The sequence below is a fragment of the Anoplopoma fimbria genome, chromosome 15 (genome assembly GCF_027596085.1).
Source record: "Anoplopoma fimbria isolate UVic2021 breed Golden Eagle Sablefish chromosome 15, Afim_UVic_2022, whole genome shotgun sequence".
NCBI lineage: Eukaryota > Metazoa > Chordata > Actinopteri > Perciformes > Anoplopomatidae > Anoplopoma > Anoplopoma fimbria.
Window position 1 is genome coordinate 19544118 of NC_072463.1, and position 19514 is coordinate 19563631.

Here is a 19514-nt window from a genome sequence, read left to right on the forward strand (position 1 = left end):
TTATATAGTATGTCGTAAAAAGTCATAAAAAGTCACAGTATAATATGTCGAAAACTTAAGTCATAAAAAAGTCATAGTATAGTATGTCGAAGAAATTCATAAAAGAAGTCATAGTATAGTATGTCGAAAAAAGTCATAGAAAAAAAAGTCATAGTCAATAGTATAGTATGTCGAAAAAATGTCATAAAAAAGTCATAGTATAGTATTTCGATAAAAAAGTCATCGTATAGTATGTCGTAAAAAAAGTCATAAAAAAGTCATAGTATAGTATGTCGAAAAAAGTCACAAAAAAGTCATAGTATAGTATGTCGAAAAAAGTCATAAAAAAGTCATTGTATTGTAGGTCGTAAAAAGTCATAGTATAATATGTCGAAAAAGTCATAAAAAAGTCATAGTATAGTATGTCGAAAAAATTCATAAAAAAGTCATAGTATAGTATGTCGAAAAAGTCATAAAAAAGTCATATAGTATGTCGTATCATAAAAAGTATGTATAGTATGTCGAAAAAAGTCATAGAAAAGTCATAGTATAGTATGTCGAAAAAATAAAAAAGTCATAGTATAGTATGTTGAAAAAAGTCATAGAAAAGTCATAGTATAGTATGTCAAAAAAAGTCATAAAAAAGTAATTGTATAGTATTTTGAAAAAATAGTATGTCATAGTATAGTATGTCGAAAAAAAAAAAGTCATAGTATAGTATGTCGAAAAAAGTCATAAAAAAGTCATAGTATAGTATGTCGAAAAAAGTCACAAAAAAGTCATAGTATAGTATGTCGAAAAAAGTCATAAAAAAGTCATTGGATAGTATGTCGTAAAAAGTCATGGTATAGTATGTCATAAAAAGTCATGAAAAAGTCATAAAAAAGTATAGTATAGTATGTCGAAGAAATTCATAAAAAAGTCATTGTATAGTATGCCGTATGTATAAAAAGTCATAAAAAATTAATAGTATGTCATAAAAAAGTAATAGTGTGTAAAAAAATCCATGGTATAGTATGTCGTTAAGTCATAAAAAAAAGCCATAGTATATTATGTCGAAAAAATAAAAAAGTCATAGTATAGTATGTCAAAAAAAGTCATAGAAAAGTCATAGTATAGTATGTCGAAAAAAGTCACAAAAAAGTCATAGTATAGTATGTCGAAAAAAGTCATAAAAAAGTCATTGTATAGTATGTCGTAAAAAGTCATAGTATAGTATGTCGAAAAAAGTCACAAAAAAGTCATAGTATAGTACGTCGAAGAAATTCATAAAAGAAGTCATAGTATAGTATGCCGTAAAAAGTCATAGAAAAGTCATAGTATAGTATGTATGTATAGTAAAAAAGTCATAGTATAGTATGTCGAAAAAAGTCATAAAAAAGTAATTGTATAGTATTTTGAAAAAAGTCATAGTATACTATGTCGAAAAAAGTCAGTATAGTATGTCGTAAAAAGTCGTAAAAAAGTCATAGTATAGTAGGTCGTAAAAAGTCATAGTATAGTATGTCGAAAAAAGTCACAAAAAAGTCATAGTATAGTATGTCGAAAAAAGTCATAAAAAAGTCATTGTATAGTAGGTCGTAAAAAGTCATAGTATAGTATGTCGTAAAAAGTCATGAAAAAGTCACAGTATAGTATGTCGAAAGAAGTCATAAAAAAGTCATAGTATAGTATGTTGAAGAAATTCATAAAAGTATGACATAGTATAGTATATCGAAAAAGTCATAAAAAAGTATAGTATGTCGAAAAAAGTCATAAAAAAGTCATAGTATAGTATGTCGTAAAAAGTCATAAAAAATTAATAGTATGGTATGTGTAAAAAAAAAGCCATGGTATAGTATGTCGAAAAAGTCATAAAAAAGTCATAGTATAATGTCGAAGTCATGAAAAAAGTCATAGTATAGTATATCGAAAAAAGTCATAAAAAAATCATAGTATAGTATGTTGTAAAAAGTCATAAAAAAGTCATAGTATAGTATGTCATAGTAAAAAAAAGTCATAAAAAGTATAGTCAGAAAAGTATAGTATGTCGAAAAGTCATAAAAAATTCATAGTATAGTATGTCGTAAAAAGTCATAAAAAAGTAATAGTATGGTATGTGTAAAAAAAAGCCATTGTATAGTATGTCGTTAAAAGTCATAAAAAAGCCATAGTACTGTATGTCGAAAAAAGTCATAAAAAAAGTCATAGTATAGTATGTCGAAAAAAGTAATAGTACGGTATGCGTAAAAAAAAGTCATAGTATAGTATGTCGTAAAAAGTCATCGTATAGTATGTCGTAAAGTAATAAAAAAGTCATAGTATAGTATGTCGAAAAAAAGTCATAGTATAGTATGTCTTAAAAAATAGTCCTAAAAAAGTCATAGTATAGTATGTCGAAAAAAGTCATAGAAAAGTAATATTATAGTATGTGTAAAAAAAAAAAAAGCCATGGTATAGTATGTCGTTAAAAGTCATGAAAAAATCCATGGTATAGTATGTCGAAAAAAGTCATAGTATAGTATGTCGAAAAAGTCATAAAAAGTTATAGTATAGTATGTCGAAAAAAGTCATAGTATTATGTGTCATGAAAAGTAAAAAGCATGTTGAAAATACATAAAATAATAATTTCATTTTATTCAATAATAAAAATAAATGTTCAAATGTCACAGATTCGCAGTTGTATGCCTCCACCAACCGGTCAAGCTGGAGTCTAGATCCATGTCTGCGGAAAATGTCATCACTTTATCATTTAAATGATTATTTGTATTAAATTGTCTAGAACATATTTTGTGAGTGAATCTAAACAGTTCATCTTTGAGCCCAAGTGGATGTTCCCTCCCTTCCTCTCTTATACTTGCAGTTAACTTTCAGATCCTATATGATGTCAATAGTAAATGTCTCTCTGCAGGAAGACTATATTACTCATACATGACTTACTTGTGATTTCTTAAGCAGTAACTAAAGATCAATAAGAGCTTGTTGTGCTGGAGCCCCTTTTAGTCGTTCTTTGTACTTCTCCTCTCACAAACTCAAGTGGGGCTTTCCCCCCCCTCTCTGTCTGCTCATAGTCTGAGGGTCACTCCAACCTATTGATCCTAGGATATAATCTGGGATTCTTCTGTCTATCAGCCGCATTCCCAAAACGTCCCCTGGTCTTTGTCAAAAACAGCATAGAACATTACCATTCATTCTTTATTATTTTTCTTTATTTTTTCAGAACAATAAAAATAGTTTAACAAACAAAGACTTCTTCATTCTCTCCATTTCAACTCGTATTTACAGCTGAAGATGAAACAAACGCCCAGTCATGTCCATTTCATCTCCTCTTGGCTCCGTTCCAACCCGATCCTCCCTCTCCACCCCCCGCAGGCTTTGACAAGAGTATCGGGGCCTATTGCTGTGTCTTTGACGAGGTATACAGGCTATTCAATGATTGGTAACACATAGTTCGAAGCAGACATCACTGACTTTTGCATTTAGGAGCTTCTCCTATTGTTCAGAACTGCACCACACTATAGGCCTGTTCATATACGGCAGGTAACATTAAGCAGGTTATGATTGATGAGCACATGCTTTCACTTACTGGCATGACTTTGGAAGATAAAAGACACAATGACCCATTTCATTGTGAAAAACACCACATACAAGAGAAGACAAGATAATTGAGAAGTCTCAGATCCATTCTTTGTCCAGAGGAGATAAACTGTTGTGTGAAGGGTCCCTGAGGGAAGTGAAGAAAGATGGTTTGAATGCGCAAACATTTTCGCAAGTCACACCAGACACATAGGATTAATGGTAAACTTCAAAAACGGAGTGGCTATTATTACATTGTAGCGATACTGAATGACCACTTGGAAAGACACAGACCTCTTACACAGTGTGTGCAACCTATGGACCTAAAAGGCTTTTTGATATAGTACTGCAAGCACCTTCTAAATGTCATAAAGCAATTAGGCCCTCTAAAGCACTCAACGGAAATGTCACATAACGTTGATTTACTGTTTTCTTCTCACTAAGTATGTGGATCTGTGCAGAGTTATGTCTCTCTAGCAACAATATTGTTTTGAAATGACTCTGAGATGATTCTCACTGCCGTCACTCAGTCTGCTGAGACAGTAGATTTCAAACGGAACATTACATGGCGAGTGTGACACCAGGTAAAATCAGCAGAGACCGGACAAAGTTGAAGCTTGTTATTGCAGTGTTTTCCTATAGCATGAGACTGCAGCATCCAAAATCCCTCGTAGGAGTTGATTAAAATGGGATCCTGGTGTGGCGTTATTGTCCCTCCTTGCCAACTGAATACAATCACATGAATCAGGACTAAGTTGCTGAACAATCAACAGCAGAGGAAATGAAGGATGCCTGAGTAGTTGTGGCTATTGTGCACCTGATCAGGACAGAGGTATCAATACAGTCTGAACAAACCCAAGAAGTCATACTAATAAAACTTTTAAGAGATCAAAACATAGAAATATTATACAACAGAGAAAAGAGGCAAAAAAAAAAAAAAAAAAGAGCTAAATTACTGCGACGCATTCGAGTCTGAATGAGATCAAGTAGGCCTGGGAAATAGAGAGCAAAAACAGACAGAGGGACAGAGGCAGAAAGATAAAAACCTTTGTGTCCATGTCAGGGTATTAATACAGTAGTCCAGAGGTCTGCATGTAATAGTGGTGGATTTGAGCACCATGTTTATGGCTTGGGGTCAGGGGATCACTGGTCCAATCAGGTTGGAGGGTCATGGCTGTCAGAGCTGGTTTCCAGTGCAGAGCGGCAGGCTGGCACAGTGATGGGGATAATGACGTCTTAGTGTCACATCGGATCACACGGCAGACACACAGTCACAGAGCAGGAGTGGGCAGGGTTGGCCGCGGGGCCCCAAATGTACCAGTTGGGCACAAACAGTCCGAAGGTCTGGCCTTTAGTGTTCCCATAGCTCAGTGGAGCTCCAGCACAGTGCAGAAAGTGATGAAATGAAGCTGGATCTACTCACATTTCAAATGTTCAGAAGGGATCAATACATATCAAGGGACCAGTTGCTTCAATTAAGCCACATGGCCTGTAGAAGTGGTGGATGTCTGTTCATCTGTTTCAGTCAGTTATTTTCAGCCCAAATCAGAAGGGACATGAAGGCTCATTAGTTTTTCCAGAGTTTTATCCTCTTCTTCACTGGTCATCCCCACCTTTGGGCCACATACCAATGTGCTGGGTGCTCCTACGGTATAGAACAGACCATATGGGTTAGACTCACACTTGGTATGTCTGAAAAAGAATAAACAGTCATAAGGTGAGGCTGTACATATGCCAGGAGGTGCTTTCAGCCAACTGCTAACATCAGCATGCCAACATACTCATTCTAACAGGCTGATGTTTAGAAGAAGAATCCTGTATTTGTTAAAATAATTTAGTTTGGACCAACAGAGTCCAACATTTCCACCCCTAACTTAACATGAGAATGGTGCAGGAGATTTAGTCATTTTCATTTGCGAATCCAAATTACACTAAATCTGTCTGACTGTCTAATGTATATACAATGAATATAGACATAATGAAATATATTCTAATCAAGCATCTGAAGAATTTCTTAGATTTATAACAGGAAAAAAACCTGTTGCTTACCTTTCATTAATTTAGTCCTCCATATCTGTAAAAACTATATTTAAAGATTTCTTCATCTCCAAGCATGTCCAGAGGCCTGTGGCAGTCCTTTCATTGGTTCCTTCATTTTCACACAAGTTTAATCCAGAGTTAGAGCAGAAGCAGAGACCTTCATAGTCACCGCCACTACTGATTCAAAAACACCAAGTAGCTCAAGTATGGGTCTGCAATGACATTCAATCATCTCCCAAATGTATCATTTATGCCTTATTTTAAATTGTTCAAATTTCTCCAGTGTTTTTTGTTCATAACGTGAATGCTCCTTCCGCTCCAGTGACGGGAACAAAAATCCCATTCCATCTTCTGTTTTGCAAAGAGACCAAGTCACTTGTCAAGAAACACTGACAGTCGTTCATAGCCTTGAAAGTTAATATATATATATATTTATATATAAAAAAAGGTGTTCATAAATTATTCAACAATGTTCAGTAGATAAAATACCACTTGCATTTCTGTCCTGAAATTATCACTTTGTGCTTTCTGCAAACAAAAAACATTGAAAAAGAAGCAGCAGATTTTTGCCAGAGGTTAATCCATATAAAAAAAATGTCTCTTTAGATCTGAACGGTTCACTCTATCTGTGTCTGTTGGATATTCCGTTGCTGTTCGTGGCGGGCTCTTCCAGCTCATCATCCTCAAAGCCGTGAAAGGTAGAGGTGTCGCTCTCCGAGGTGGTGCCGAACAGCTCCTCTGCTCCAGTAAAAGTTCCATCTTCCTTCTCTTCTACACAGTCAGCTGGCAGACAGGAGGGCAGAGGAACAGAGTCAGTGCACAGGTGATGGACAACAAGCCAGAGCAGCATCATGAAGCAAGACCATCCATTTCTTCCCATCATACATTACAATCTGATTCTACCAATCAATACACATTGAAGTATCATTTTGGACAAAAACATGTATTTTATTTATAATATTCTTTGGAGGACTTACTTTTGCATTGGCAAGTTGAGTAGGGAGACGCAGATTTACCCATTTTCTTGATTGAGCCCTGGCATTTATTACAGTAGTTGTTGGGAATACTGGTCCCACCTGAACCCTTTGGACCTAAGGAAAAGTTTAAGTTTTAGGGACAGTTGATTTTCCAGTTGAGTATGGCTGAGCATGTCAAACTTTTTCAATAAAATACTAGTATTCTGGTATCACTACAAAAGCATAATTATTTTAAGCATCATTTGTGTAGATATACATTTGTATTTTGTTGATTTTTTAAAATTGATTTCATTATAAAATGTTTTCTAATTGACTTTTGTCCAGTATTGTTCTGGTTTGTGCTTCTTGATTTAACAATTATGTGGACATGGCTTTGGTGTCCTTGGATTGGCCTCAGGTTGATCTCTTTGATTTATAATACCTGGTCGAAATTATACGAATGCCCTTTTGTTGTATCTATACAATCAATGAAAAGGCAAAATGCCCCTCAAAAAAACGTTTAATATAAAATCATTATTTAAAAAAGTCAAAATCTAATCAAACTAATCACGAGTCAAACTTAAAATATGACAAAGCATTCATATCAAACTTCGTATATGAAATGGCAACAGTCAGCACAGCATTAGAGTGGAGCAATCTAATGGGAGAGACATATGGTATGTAATGATGAGTGATGGTTTGTTTGATGAAACCAATTATGATTCAGTACAGTTGCAGCAGTTTGACATCTTACGCTTGTGTCTGTCAGTCTGTTGTGCAGAGGGGGATTTAGACGCCACTGAGCTTCGTTCTCCGGCTCTGCCCTCCTCTGCAAGGTGGGAATGGGTGTAGTGGTAGCTTAGTCCTGTACGGTTCCTGTAGCGCTTCGCACTGACTGAAACAGAGGGCAGATTTTCAGTCCTACTCCTACGACTGGTTGCATTTCAGTATCTAAAAATGTGTTAGGCAACACAGCAATTTTAAGTGCAGGATTGGTGTTTGGAAAAAAAAGTGTCAATGGCTTTAGTTATAAAGCAACATAACTCAAAGGGTCTAATGAAGTTCACTTCTCTCCTTCTGACGCGAAAAAGTGAGCAATTTAGGACCGGATTATAATAGCCAGTCAAATAAAACACAAACAACTTAATAACCATGTCTCAGTTTAACAGCCCAGAGGGCACTTTTCAGCTGGAGAAAAGTAAGATAATAATGGGGCTAAATCATAAATCACAGCACTTGTGACACTACCACTCAACAATCTATATAAACAAATATCCAGAAAGAAATACAGTCAAAAAAGGAAACAAATCTAGGTACCTGAAGCCGAAGATTTCGAGTTCTGCTTTTGTTTGTATCTGTCTGAAACAGAGAAAACAGCAAGCAAAGAAGAGAGAAAGTGAAAACAGCATGAGTACGAGTCTTTCAAGACGAGTCACAACATCCAATACCCCCTTCCTGGAGTTCCCACATACATCTTGCATGTGCAGGAATACTCAAGACTACAGTGACACTAGTTCACCTTGTTTCATCCTTTGGTTCCATCAAAAAAAAACAGTTGGTGATTGAGTAACAGTGGTTTGACTTTCTGACAACAGAAGCTGTGACTGTGATCTGTGGATATTCTATACATATAAACCTACAGTACAAAGCTGAAAAGTAAGAAGACAAATCAGACAATGGGTCTCTTTTAGAACAGGTTCTTAATAAAAAAATATGCTTAATAGTATGTCATTAAAATGTAAAAAAGTCATAGTATAATATCTCATAAGAAAGTCATAAAAAGTAATGTGTAATAGGTCATAAAAAAGTAGTAGTATGTCGAAAAAACAGGTCAGTATAATAGGTCATTAAAATATCATAAAAAGTAATTGAATAGTATGTCACAGTATATGTCAAAAATATTAGTATTAGTAGTCATAGAATGGTGTGTCAAAATAAACAAAAAAAGTCATAAAATGTCGGAGTACAGTTTGCCATAAAAAGTAAGTGCTTTTACTATTTTTTTGAATATGGACAAGAAAACCTCCTTTTAGATCCAATCAAGAGGGAACTGACTTTAGGAAGAGCTGATAAGGAAATTTGCTCCAAAATATTACAAAATCAAAAGTAGATTTTGCTTTGATACAGTATATTTCAAACTAAGACGATTTGCCTGTGAAATCAGCAGATTATACAGAAACTCACATTGTAATCTCAGCATTTCACATTTACCAATTAAAAAGGATATGACACAAGAACAAACCTCATGCTTCAGAATTCATATCTACTTACTGTCACAGACATATGGCTTGTCGTCATCCATATCTGCCTTCTTGCGGCCTGAACCCCGACCCTGAGGAAAAAGGGTCATTATATAATTAGCATTATGACTATAACAATATGCATCATAAAAACAATAATAATCATCATCATCATCATCATCTATATTTGTATAGTACCTTTCAACAAGAAATATAAAACAAAATGCTTCAGAATAACGGAAGATAGATATAATAGTAACATATAAACGGGGAAAATAAGATGGAAAATAAATCACACTTGATAAAATAAGAAATAGAATACATAACATAACTGAAAATAAAACCCACTGAATAATAATAATAATAATAATAATAATAATAATAATAATAATAAATTATTTAAATAAGAGCCCTATTTGCAGCATGCACAAACATTAATAAAAACTCCAACTGCATCAAAAGGTCTCCATTCTCTTCTACATCAGTTGTGGATATTTGACATATAGACAAAAACTCAAATTATTTCACCTCTAGTGCGCTCTACCAACATTTAACCGATAAAGAAATGTATGCAAAGAGCTTTTAATGTGCACATATTAGATGCAGCTTCGCAGGTATGTATAATACAGCCACTACTTATGTATATGTACATATGTTTCATAAAGAAACTAAACGGTTCAATTAACTGTCTGATAATGCAATTATACTTAAACCTCCAGTGGAGCCCTGACTACTGTTCATGTTACAGTAAACCGGAGTTCAAGACACATCGGGTAATGTGGGCACTTACTCTTCCTTTGCCCCGATGTCTCCTCTTGGGAGTGTCCACCTCATAGTCGTCATCATCATTGAAAGCATCTTCTGCTGCGTCTGCCTCCAGAACCCTCTGAGGCCGAGAGACAGAGAGAGGAGAAACCATTTCAACACTCAGCTCTGATTAAAGCACCAGTTTGCCGGAAAAAACACTGATCAGCAACAACAGAGAGGAAAGATCAATTCATTTTGTTAGAGTTCTTCACACCATCTGTGTTTTTGACACATGCTGAAATGCGGACAGATCATACTTAAAAAGGACCAGAATTATTTCTTTATTGCAGTTTTTTGTTTATTACCAGGAGCATGCAGTTATAAAAATGAATTCTTTGTCTCGAGAGTAGAGATGAGTCATTCATCTCAAGACCCGTCTTTCTGTCTGTCCTTTTTGTAAACTGTGTTTGGATATGACAAACAACAGAGAGCAGCAGTGGTAACCACAGAGCTACTGAACACATCATCATGTGGGCATATCTTATTATCGTTACCATGTATAATAATCGCCCAAAATGCCTCGCAGTGAGACAGCAGTCAGCTAACGAGCCCTGCAGGTCTGCTGGAAAAAAAAACTGGACAAGTTGCCTTGACAACCAGTTGGGGCGCGACACTCCACTCTCAGTGCCAGGCCCCCCAATCACTTGAGTGATTTACAGTTTAAACGTTTGGCAAACACAAAGATGTGCACACATACAGCGAGCGCCTAAGACGACCTGTCTCACTGAACTCACCTGGATCTCTAGCAGGCTCTCCTCGTCGTTCTTAGAGTTGTTCCTCTTTTCTAGACCCTCTCCTCGTAGCAGAGCCTCCAGCGTGGTGCTCTGGGTGGGCAAGGCGTCCTTGGACACGAGGCCGCCGTCTGCACAAAGACAAAAACAGGCAACATGATGAATCATCAAAACCATGTTCTTTAAGGTCATGCAAACACATGTCTATTGTTCACTTCCACAGGTATAAAATCACAGCAATGGAGTCTGTATATCGCAAATGATCCCAAAGCTGCGATATATTACAGTACTCTAGCTTGCTGTTTCTTCCCCTTCGTCACCATCAAGAACTGTAATTGTGGCAAGAAGCATCGGCGCTTAAGTCTCTGAAATGTGTGAGCAGCTTTCTATCCGCATTCATTTGCATTATGTCTCTTCTCTTCCACTCAAAGTAGACCTAATAAAAGCATGTGGCAAATTGCTGAAGCCTTTGTTTGTTAGAGTGGCTGTCAACCTTTTTTGCCTGAAACAAAATGCATCCTCACAACTATTTTAATAGCACTATATTACTGAAAGAATGACTACTTTCATCCTGAAAGAGAATGCATCGTCATTGGAGAGCTCTCAGTGATGCTGCACTATGCAGACATTAGGCTGACTTTGTCTACAGGAATCTCTGAGGTACAATGTAGTTAAGTGGCTTATCGCTTTAACCTGAACACATCATGCAGATATCTCCTCCTACAGTTCATCTGAGGATTCAAACAAACAGTGTAGGAAGCAGGCAGGTTGAGCAGACAAAGCAGAGCAAACAAAAGCTTTGACAGTCAGTCAGATCTGCAGATCTTATTTACACAATCTCTTCTCCACAGACAGCTTCACGATCATCCAGTATCTTTGTGGGTGTTTGAAAAGAGGACACACTTCAAAGCCCCCTGACTCCAGCTTTCTATCAGCCCTTCATCTTACCACTGCGCCCACCGGAGAGACTTTTGCAGAATATTGAACATGAAGTGCTGAAGCGACAGAAGACTGCATAGGTAAGAGATATAGGAGATAGGCGTGAGCAGCAGATACAACAAGCTCCTTTAACATGGGCCCCCTCCACCATGCGGAGGCAGCCCCACACCATTGTGTCTGCACACGTTGACTTTCAACTCTCCGCGACGAGACAGACCCCCCCCCTCCCAACCCATGGGAGCTGGGGGGCTAAAAATAGAGCCGGCAGCAGCCTGCAGCAGGGAGCTGATTCTGCATGCAGCCCCCGTCTCTAGCACACCATCAGTTAGCCTGCCGAGCCAGCGAGACAGACTCTGGCTGCTGCCCTGTGCTGGCCACCTCTGGCCAGCTGCAAAACGTGCTCCACATAAGAGACGCCAGGTTAAATCAGGGTATGGTTCCCCTCCGCTGGGCACTGGCAGACAGCACATTCAATCCACTGTTGCTGGAGAAGGGAAGGGACAGCGGAGCGGTCTTATTCAGCATGAGCTCAGTGGAAAACAATGGGCTACAGTGGGATGTGTTTGGGAAACAAAGGCTCGGTTCACATGCTGTCTCACAAGCTTGATTTCTCTTTCCAGGCCCGCTCCATCTTTCTTATTTTCTCAAATTTCCGAACATTTGTCTTACCACCGTGATATGCAGACAATAATTTTGAACAAAAGCGTCACGATCATGGAGATTTCTATCATAACACAATCCATTTCTCAATCTTGTAAAATATGTAACAATGACTCTGTGTGAGATCATCTCCTCTTTCCTGGTCATTCCTATGGATAGTGCAACATCCCAGTGGGTTTGCAAGCCTTGGGGACAGAATGGACCATTTTCTTGAGCTCGGGATCAGTACCACTCAGAAACCAGACACGGAATGCATTGCACAGTACGGGGAGGGATGGAGGGATGAAAGAGTTGTCAGAGTAAAAGAGACAAAACCAATCAGCGAGGGAGGTGCTATGGAGAAAATAAGATAGAGAGAGAGTATAGAGGAGAGGGTAAATGTGTTGAGTGAGTGGTTTAAAGTGGCAGCCAGAGAGGGCCAAACTTCATTCCATAACATTTATTAAATAGTGTCTGCAGTGGACAAACTGTGTCTCGCTGCTCCCAGCAGTGGCAAATCTAATTACATGTTCTACTTCTCACAAAACAAGTTTACCAGCCAGGATGAACACAGACACATTTCATCTTCTGAAAAATGACAGGCAGCCTGTTCTGCTCAGTGCGCTGACCACAGGCTCTGAGCCAGATTATTCCAGATCATCACATGAGCTGAAGGAGGTGGTGGATGTGGATGGGAGACGGGGGAGTTAGGGGAGAAGAGGCTACAGGCTCTTACCGAGCTTGAGACCGTAGATGCCCAGGCGCGGATCCGTGGTGTTGTGCAGCCGTCTCTTCTTCCTCCAGCAGCGGGCGGGGTACGTGTACATCTGCCCGGCTGCGACCCCTGTACAATAACAGTTGTAAACATGCCGACAACACAGTTTGAGCTGAAACACATTGATAATTTAAAAAGTTATAGGATCTTTGCAATGTAGAAACACCTGATCACGCATTACAGATCAGAAAGAAGAAAAAAAAGAGGGGAAGATCCTCACATCTTCGAGTAAAATTGTCACTATGACTGTTGATTTTTTTTTATTTGTTTTGTAGGGGAGATATCTGTATTAAGTTTGACAATTTTTTTATTTCTCAGGCATAACTGAGATTTATACAGAGGCCGCTTGAACATAATTGCCTTCCAAATGATTAATTAGTTTTATTGTGATTTTGGACTGAATATCTTTTGGGTTTGGACTGTCGGTTGAACAAATTGAGCAGTTTGAAGATGTCACATTGGGCTTTGTTAAAATTTTGAGGATCTACTATTATCTAATACTGAATTACCAAAATGATTGACTGATTAATTTAAAAAAAAAGTAATCACCAGATTAATCAATAATGAAAATAATTATTTGCGACCCTAGTCAATAGCTTTAGATAATGCAGATGAAGACATCATTTTTATAAGCTTATTGGACAAAAAACACTCTTAACCCCTTACGCATGCGTGTGTTTACCCACCGGGGCTGCGGTGATGTCGTTCCATCCAGATGTAGCAGTTGTTCTGGGCCACGCCGGTTTGTGAGTCCAGGAATGGCAGGCGGACGCTGCGTTCAGCACACAGGCGAGCATTGTAACTGCGGCACTGCTCAATGGCGTCCTTGTAGAACTGGTCACCCAACCTGCGGGGGGGGGGTGACATTAACACCAGAGGTCAGTGATACTGGCAGTGAGGTTGACACAGTGGTTTTGAAGTACCATAATATGATCACATTCAGAATCTCTGATGTGCAGATGAGCCCTTTTATCACGTATGCATGTATGCCGCCTCGATAATGGCCTGCTGCTTTGCTGCTTACAGATCATTAAATCAGTGAGCTGAGTCAGACGCAGCTACAAGATTTGTATCCCTTAGAAATACTTCTCAGCCCAAATAATGCCGTTAACGTCTGCTCAAACTTCTAATCAGCCTTGTTCAATGCAAGCCTCAAACCGACAGCTGAGCTTCTCTCTCCTCTTACATCGTGCCATCGGGGAAGAATTTGTGGAAAGAAATAAACAATGCAACCCAGTTACAACGCCACTCCTGAGGTTAAACATATTATTACCGCTGTGGGCTCTTTGTCTGATCTGATTCTAGATAGGCTGTGAGCTACGATGGCACTGACTGAGTTACACTACAGAAACATAGAATCTGGTGTCTGATACAAAGTCACTGTTCCGATCAGCAAGCAGCCAAGACTCTCCCACTTTAGTTCCACTTTTCTTAGCGCCACTGAGATTTTGGCAGTCCCTCAGGGCTTCAATGTTAATATTCAGAGTGAAATGGGGGGGTATTTCACATTCAAGCCCTCAATCGCTGCCACACGCCTGGTATGGTAATTAGCCTACTTAATTAATCTCAGTAGAGTGCCTAGCACAAGGGCAGGTTCTAATTTGACTACATCAAAGATGGGGGTAAATGCTGCAACTCTGAAATCATGGCAAGGTACTTTGTATGTGATTTCTACAGTCTGCTGTTATATCACAGGGGCAGCAGGGCAAATTAGAGCTACTTGTTCTCCTGGTATGAACATGTCCACAGCCACATAATGAAGTTCCTCCACGTGTTCTCAATTACATTAAGAAGAACGCCATTTTGAACTGAAACTTAATGAGCTGCGGGCTGCAAGTCAAGCCTGGAATCTTAAAACTAGAGGTGGAGGAGGCAGGAGCCTAATTTGTCAGCGTCTTTCAGGTCCCACTGTCTCTCCCTCTCTCCGTCTTCACCTCTACCCCTTGATGAGACAACGGCCAGCAGACGAACGGCCATGTTAGGAATGCTGTCCTGCACAAAGCCCACTGCTCTGCAGTTCAGACAAAGACACAGTGTCTGAGGCTTCTGGGAAAGAGAGGGCTTCGTGTCAGTGTGACTGAGAACAGTAAACACTCACAGGTACAGAGCGAGTGCAGGGAGCGGTGGAAAGGTGTGAGAAAGATGATGGAAAGAAGAAAATAAAAACACGACAGGGTTCAAAAAGGCAACATGGTGATAAAGGGAGGTTAAAAGCAAACAAGCAGATCATGACTCACAATACGGGACTCTGTTTTTCCTTCCTTGTGTTACAATCATACTGAGATAGTAGCTTTATTGTAGTTAATAATCATATCAATACTACACTCTGCCTTCTGATGTTGCCCTGCAGTTTCTGAGATGTACCGGCACTTCTCCCCCCTATAGACATAGGAATTTTTACAACAGGAATCACACAGGGATTTACTCAAAACAGATTGGCCACAATGCTGAATACACAAGTTCCTATGTCGGACATCTTCACAAGTAGCCTGCTCAAGGATTTATTTTAAAGATAAGAGTTTGGCTCATAATAAATAATGAAAACATCTTAATCTGTACAATTTTGTGGTCTGTCATTTCCAACAGTGAATCCCCATCAAACTAACCTGTTTGCTTCAGTGCTATTCCCTGATATCAATACGCAGCTTTAATGAGACGCAGTGTGACATATCAGTTTACTAAAAGCAGACCAGCTGTAAAAGTGGACGCTGAAAGGGTACACACCGTAAAGTGCCAAGAATCTCTTGACTTTGAGATTACCCGAGTTGAGCAAAACAAAAGAGAATGAAGATCTGTCTCATATGAAATGTGCGGGGAATGGTTGGAAGGGAGTGAGGGGAGAACAAATAAGTGGTGAAAGTCTTCTGGAGGGTTCTGTCTGCTCTGCATCCACATGCTTTCCATCACAGCTGCCCCGAGCAGCAGGTGCACTGGCTTTGGTGAGAGATCTTTCTGACACTGGCAATGAGTGACGAGACCCACACATCCAACAACACAGGAGAGGAGAGAGTGTGTCTCACACGCACGCACCTATGTCGGCAAATAACTTCTCCCCTCCTGTCTGTTTTGTGACACATGTTCCTGTTTTTTGAGTCAAAAAAACACAAGCAATCTGACAATCTTGCAGATGAAAACAAAGGCAAACAGTGAAGTTATCACTCAAACTGTCTGCTGTAAACATCCATCAAGGTTTACAGACCAGCTTCCTGGTTCACTTTGACCTACTGTACTTGCTACAGATGTGCATGCACACCATTTCCTGTACCATGAAGGATTATGACCATCATTTCAAGTGAACTCTCTTTCAGTTTCACTTTCAAATCCAGTGGTTTGGATCAGGGGACCCTTTTTGACCCCTTAAAACAAAACAATGTTGACTTTCAAACCGTCATCGCCAATTGCAAATTAAGCATTTTTTCACAAGAAGTAAAATGTAATTTAAAAGGGAAAAAAATTAAAAGATTGGAGAACGATCAAAAACGAAGAAATCCGCAGAACATTGTGCAACAGAAATATATATTAGTCTTCTTCCCTCTTTTGCTAATCAACCCCTTAAATACATCTTGCAACCACATGAGGGGTCCATACTCCCAGGTCGAGAACCAGAGGTTTAGATAATATCTTGGCAACGTGTACAAACTGTCTGATTGCTTGAATGCTCATATCTTGCACCATTGACATTTTTCTCGTGATTTCCCTGTGTTCCCAGATCACAACTACTTTTGTGAATCCAGTCCCCCGAAACTGATATTTAAAATACAAGACTCAAGCTGTAATAAATCATAAGTATCCTGTAAAATGTTGCTCTGCCTGGAGGTGGCAAATTGCACTAGAAACACTCCCATGTGTTTTAGGGCTTCAAAAGGTGCCTCAGAGGTATGTGTATGTGTATGTACACCTCCTCAATATCTTCCAGTTGAGCAGAGAAGGTGAGTGTGTGTGTGTGTGTGTGCATAAGGGTGAAGAACAAAAGCAACTCTTGTGGCCAGTGGGGCCTCCGCTATCAGCGTGTTCCTGTCAACGGTTCGTTGTGTCACATGGCTGCGTCTGTAATGTGAGCATGTGTCAACACTAATTTTGCATATCTGACGACAAACTTTACTTTGCACGAGAATAGCTCAGAGAGGCAAAGTGATCATGACAGACGTGAATAAACTCCAGTGTCTACTTCAAAATGGTCCAGCAGCACTCCAGAGATATGACTGACGTGAAGAATAAATAAGAATAAAAATTGAACCTACAAACACAACTTCAGTCCCTCCAGCTCTCTTCAGGAGGTTTCTCAAATTTGCAGGTGCACTGCTCCTTCACAGGAAGCTAGAGCCACCACATAACAAGAGAGGGGGAGGAGGAGGAGGAGGAGGAGGAGGGCCGTCAGAGCGACTGCATCCTGACAACAACCGCTGATTACACCAATCAGAACAACAGAGTCTGGTTGAGGGCAGGAGTAAAACCAGACCATACACCTCCACACTGCAGGGCCAATAAACAGCAGCCCCAACTCACTCAAAGTCAGTATCAGAATCAGCTTTTGTACATATACAAGGAATTTGACTTTTTTCCACTCAAAGTCTACTCAGCGCCAATGACAAGGTAGCTGTAGAATGAGGAAGGAGCTCGCCGATGTAATGTCAGGAGAGCTGTTGCTGGAAGATGTGTCCAAGTCCAGCTGTGGCTAAAATTTTAATGAGCAGCTTTGTGAGCCTCTTTTTTTAATCAAATATTCCGGCTCCATTTTAATCAGCAGATTCGGGAGATTACTGTCCTCCCATGCTCATAGGAGGGACAGACCTCACACAGGCGTGCACAGGCTTGCACGCCGCAGCTTCATCCGCCACTCTACAACAAAGTCAAACCAGCGTTTCATTTCCCTGAAGTGAATCATCTTAATACAAAAAAAAAAAAAAAAAGGTCAAAATGGTCCATGGGAGCGACATCCAATTAGTGTCAAGTGTGACTAATTATAATCTGACAAACGTGTGAAATGAAGTCAGAAACCCGAGACAGAAGCTAATTATAGCACATTGAAACACTTCATTAAGCACAGTTTATAGCAAGGAGACATTCCACATCAGAATGCTAAAGCGTGGCTGAGATGAAACAGCAGCTTGACAGCAGACGTGCGCTGAAGCTTGTTGGGACACAAGAGGGGGAAATAGTCCAACAATGCAATAATGGAAATGTCCTTTTCAATAATAATCCTGCTAATCTTACATTTACATCGAGCACTTCAACATCAAGTGCTTCACTGAGCTGTTCAGGTGCCAACAGAGGGAGGAATACTGTGATTGTATTGGGGCAATTCCCAATGAAACTGCGAGGCAAGCCATTGCATGAAAAGTGCCGTCAACTAATGTTAAAAAAACACAGATTCAACAGACATTTTGCATTAACCACCATCCAGAGCATCATGCAATGAGGGTGCAGCTGCGAGGTTGTCTTGCTAAAGACAATGTTCAGTTACATTATTATTATGAGTAACTCATCTCCGAACTGGACATGTGCAAGATTATCCTCTGCAGAAAAATGCAATGGTCCAATGGAAATAAAAGGAGTTTAAAGTGGATAATCAGGTTTTTAAAAAAATAATTATTTATGTTTCCCTATGTGGTAACCATGTCATAATAACAATGGATAACAGTGCCAGTGATGTGTGGTCCACTCCTCCTGCTCACAGTCCACTGAGGTGCCAGGGTACCTCTATGGAGGAGCAGATGGTTCTCCTGCTTGTGCCCAACACTTCCTCTCTGTCGGAGCATCTCTCTGACAGATGGGCCCAGGATCCTGGACCCAGCTAATCTCCAGCACTCCTCCACTTAAAGGCGCAGTGGAGCGCCTGCTCTGCCTCCACAGTCCCGAAGAGCCGCGATGATGATGATGATGATGATGATGATGATGATAACACACCAGTACATGCTGAATGCTTTAGTCACGTCCAACTGGATGTGCACGTCAACAAAAGGCACACATTACCACTGCAAATATAAACTATATATACACGACAAGAAGCAGGAGGCTTACAGTGAAATGGTAACGAGTGGATACAGCAGAACAAAGGGGAAATGGAGAAAAAGGTGGAGCATTTCTTTGAAGTTGAAGGATGGAAACGACTAAAGCACAGGCTATCCGAGCACAAGAGTGACAAGACTGCTCCCAACGACGGACTCAGATCGCTGTCACTTTAGTCCCATTTCGTCCAGCAAGCATGCAAATACAAAATGCCTCCTCCCTTTGCTTTACCGGGTCCTGACCACGTCTGCGCTCGGAGGAGCCAAAGTTGACATGTCGACAATTCACACCAACTATAAAGGACTTTCGGAATGTCAGATGATATTTCCCCCTGTGCTCAGCCCGACCGAGCACCAAGAAAAGCAGCTTTTAGTGATCCTGTGCAGCGCAGAGGCACGCTGTCGACAGTTTAGAAATACATGCACAGCCCAGGAAAGACGACAATCTCTGGGGTTGGAGCCGTGCGGAGGAAAAGGTCCTCTAATGCAGTCGATATGCCAGACAGCCAGACGCACATGTTTAAGACTAAATGTAAAAAAAAAAAAGCACTAAATAAAAATCCTGTGGAATAAAAGAACTATGCGAGGCTACTTTGCCGTGCAAGAAGTACACAAAAATGAATTTGGACAGCTTAATCTGTCACATGCACACGGCTGAAAAACACACGCACGCACGGACAGTTTTAAGGTACAAGTTGGCAACAAACTAATTCATCACAATTTCCTAAATGTCTTTAATTACTTACGCTTTTAGTGGATTCTGAATGACAGCCGCCATTTTGCTACAATGTAACGCAATATCGGCGTCTTGCAGTTCTGAGGGAAACCTAGGGGAATGGACCAAT

The 19514-nt window shown here is 39.6% G+C and overlaps 1 protein-coding gene across 1 annotated transcript; it reads right to left on the bottom strand.

Annotated features, from left to right (window-relative positions):
• Window positions 1–3171: 3171 nt before the first annotated feature.
• On the bottom strand, window positions 3172–19447 carry LOC129103507 (zinc finger protein DPF3-like). The gene is made up of 11 exons (XM_054614007.1): window positions 19416–19447; window positions 13348–13508; window positions 12623–12730; window positions 10312–10439; window positions 9561–9656; window positions 8802–8862; window positions 7848–7889; window positions 7285–7425; window positions 6552–6665; window positions 5584–6357; window positions 3172–5179 (listed from the first exon to the last, which is right to left on the bottom strand). The coding sequence occupies exons 1-10, from the start codon at window positions 19445–19447 to the stop codon at window positions 6197–6199; spliced, it is 1044 nt and encodes a 347-aa protein (XP_054469982.1). The 3' UTR covers window positions 3172–5179; window positions 5584–6196.
• Between the last annotated feature and the right edge of the window lie 67 nt (window positions 19448–19514).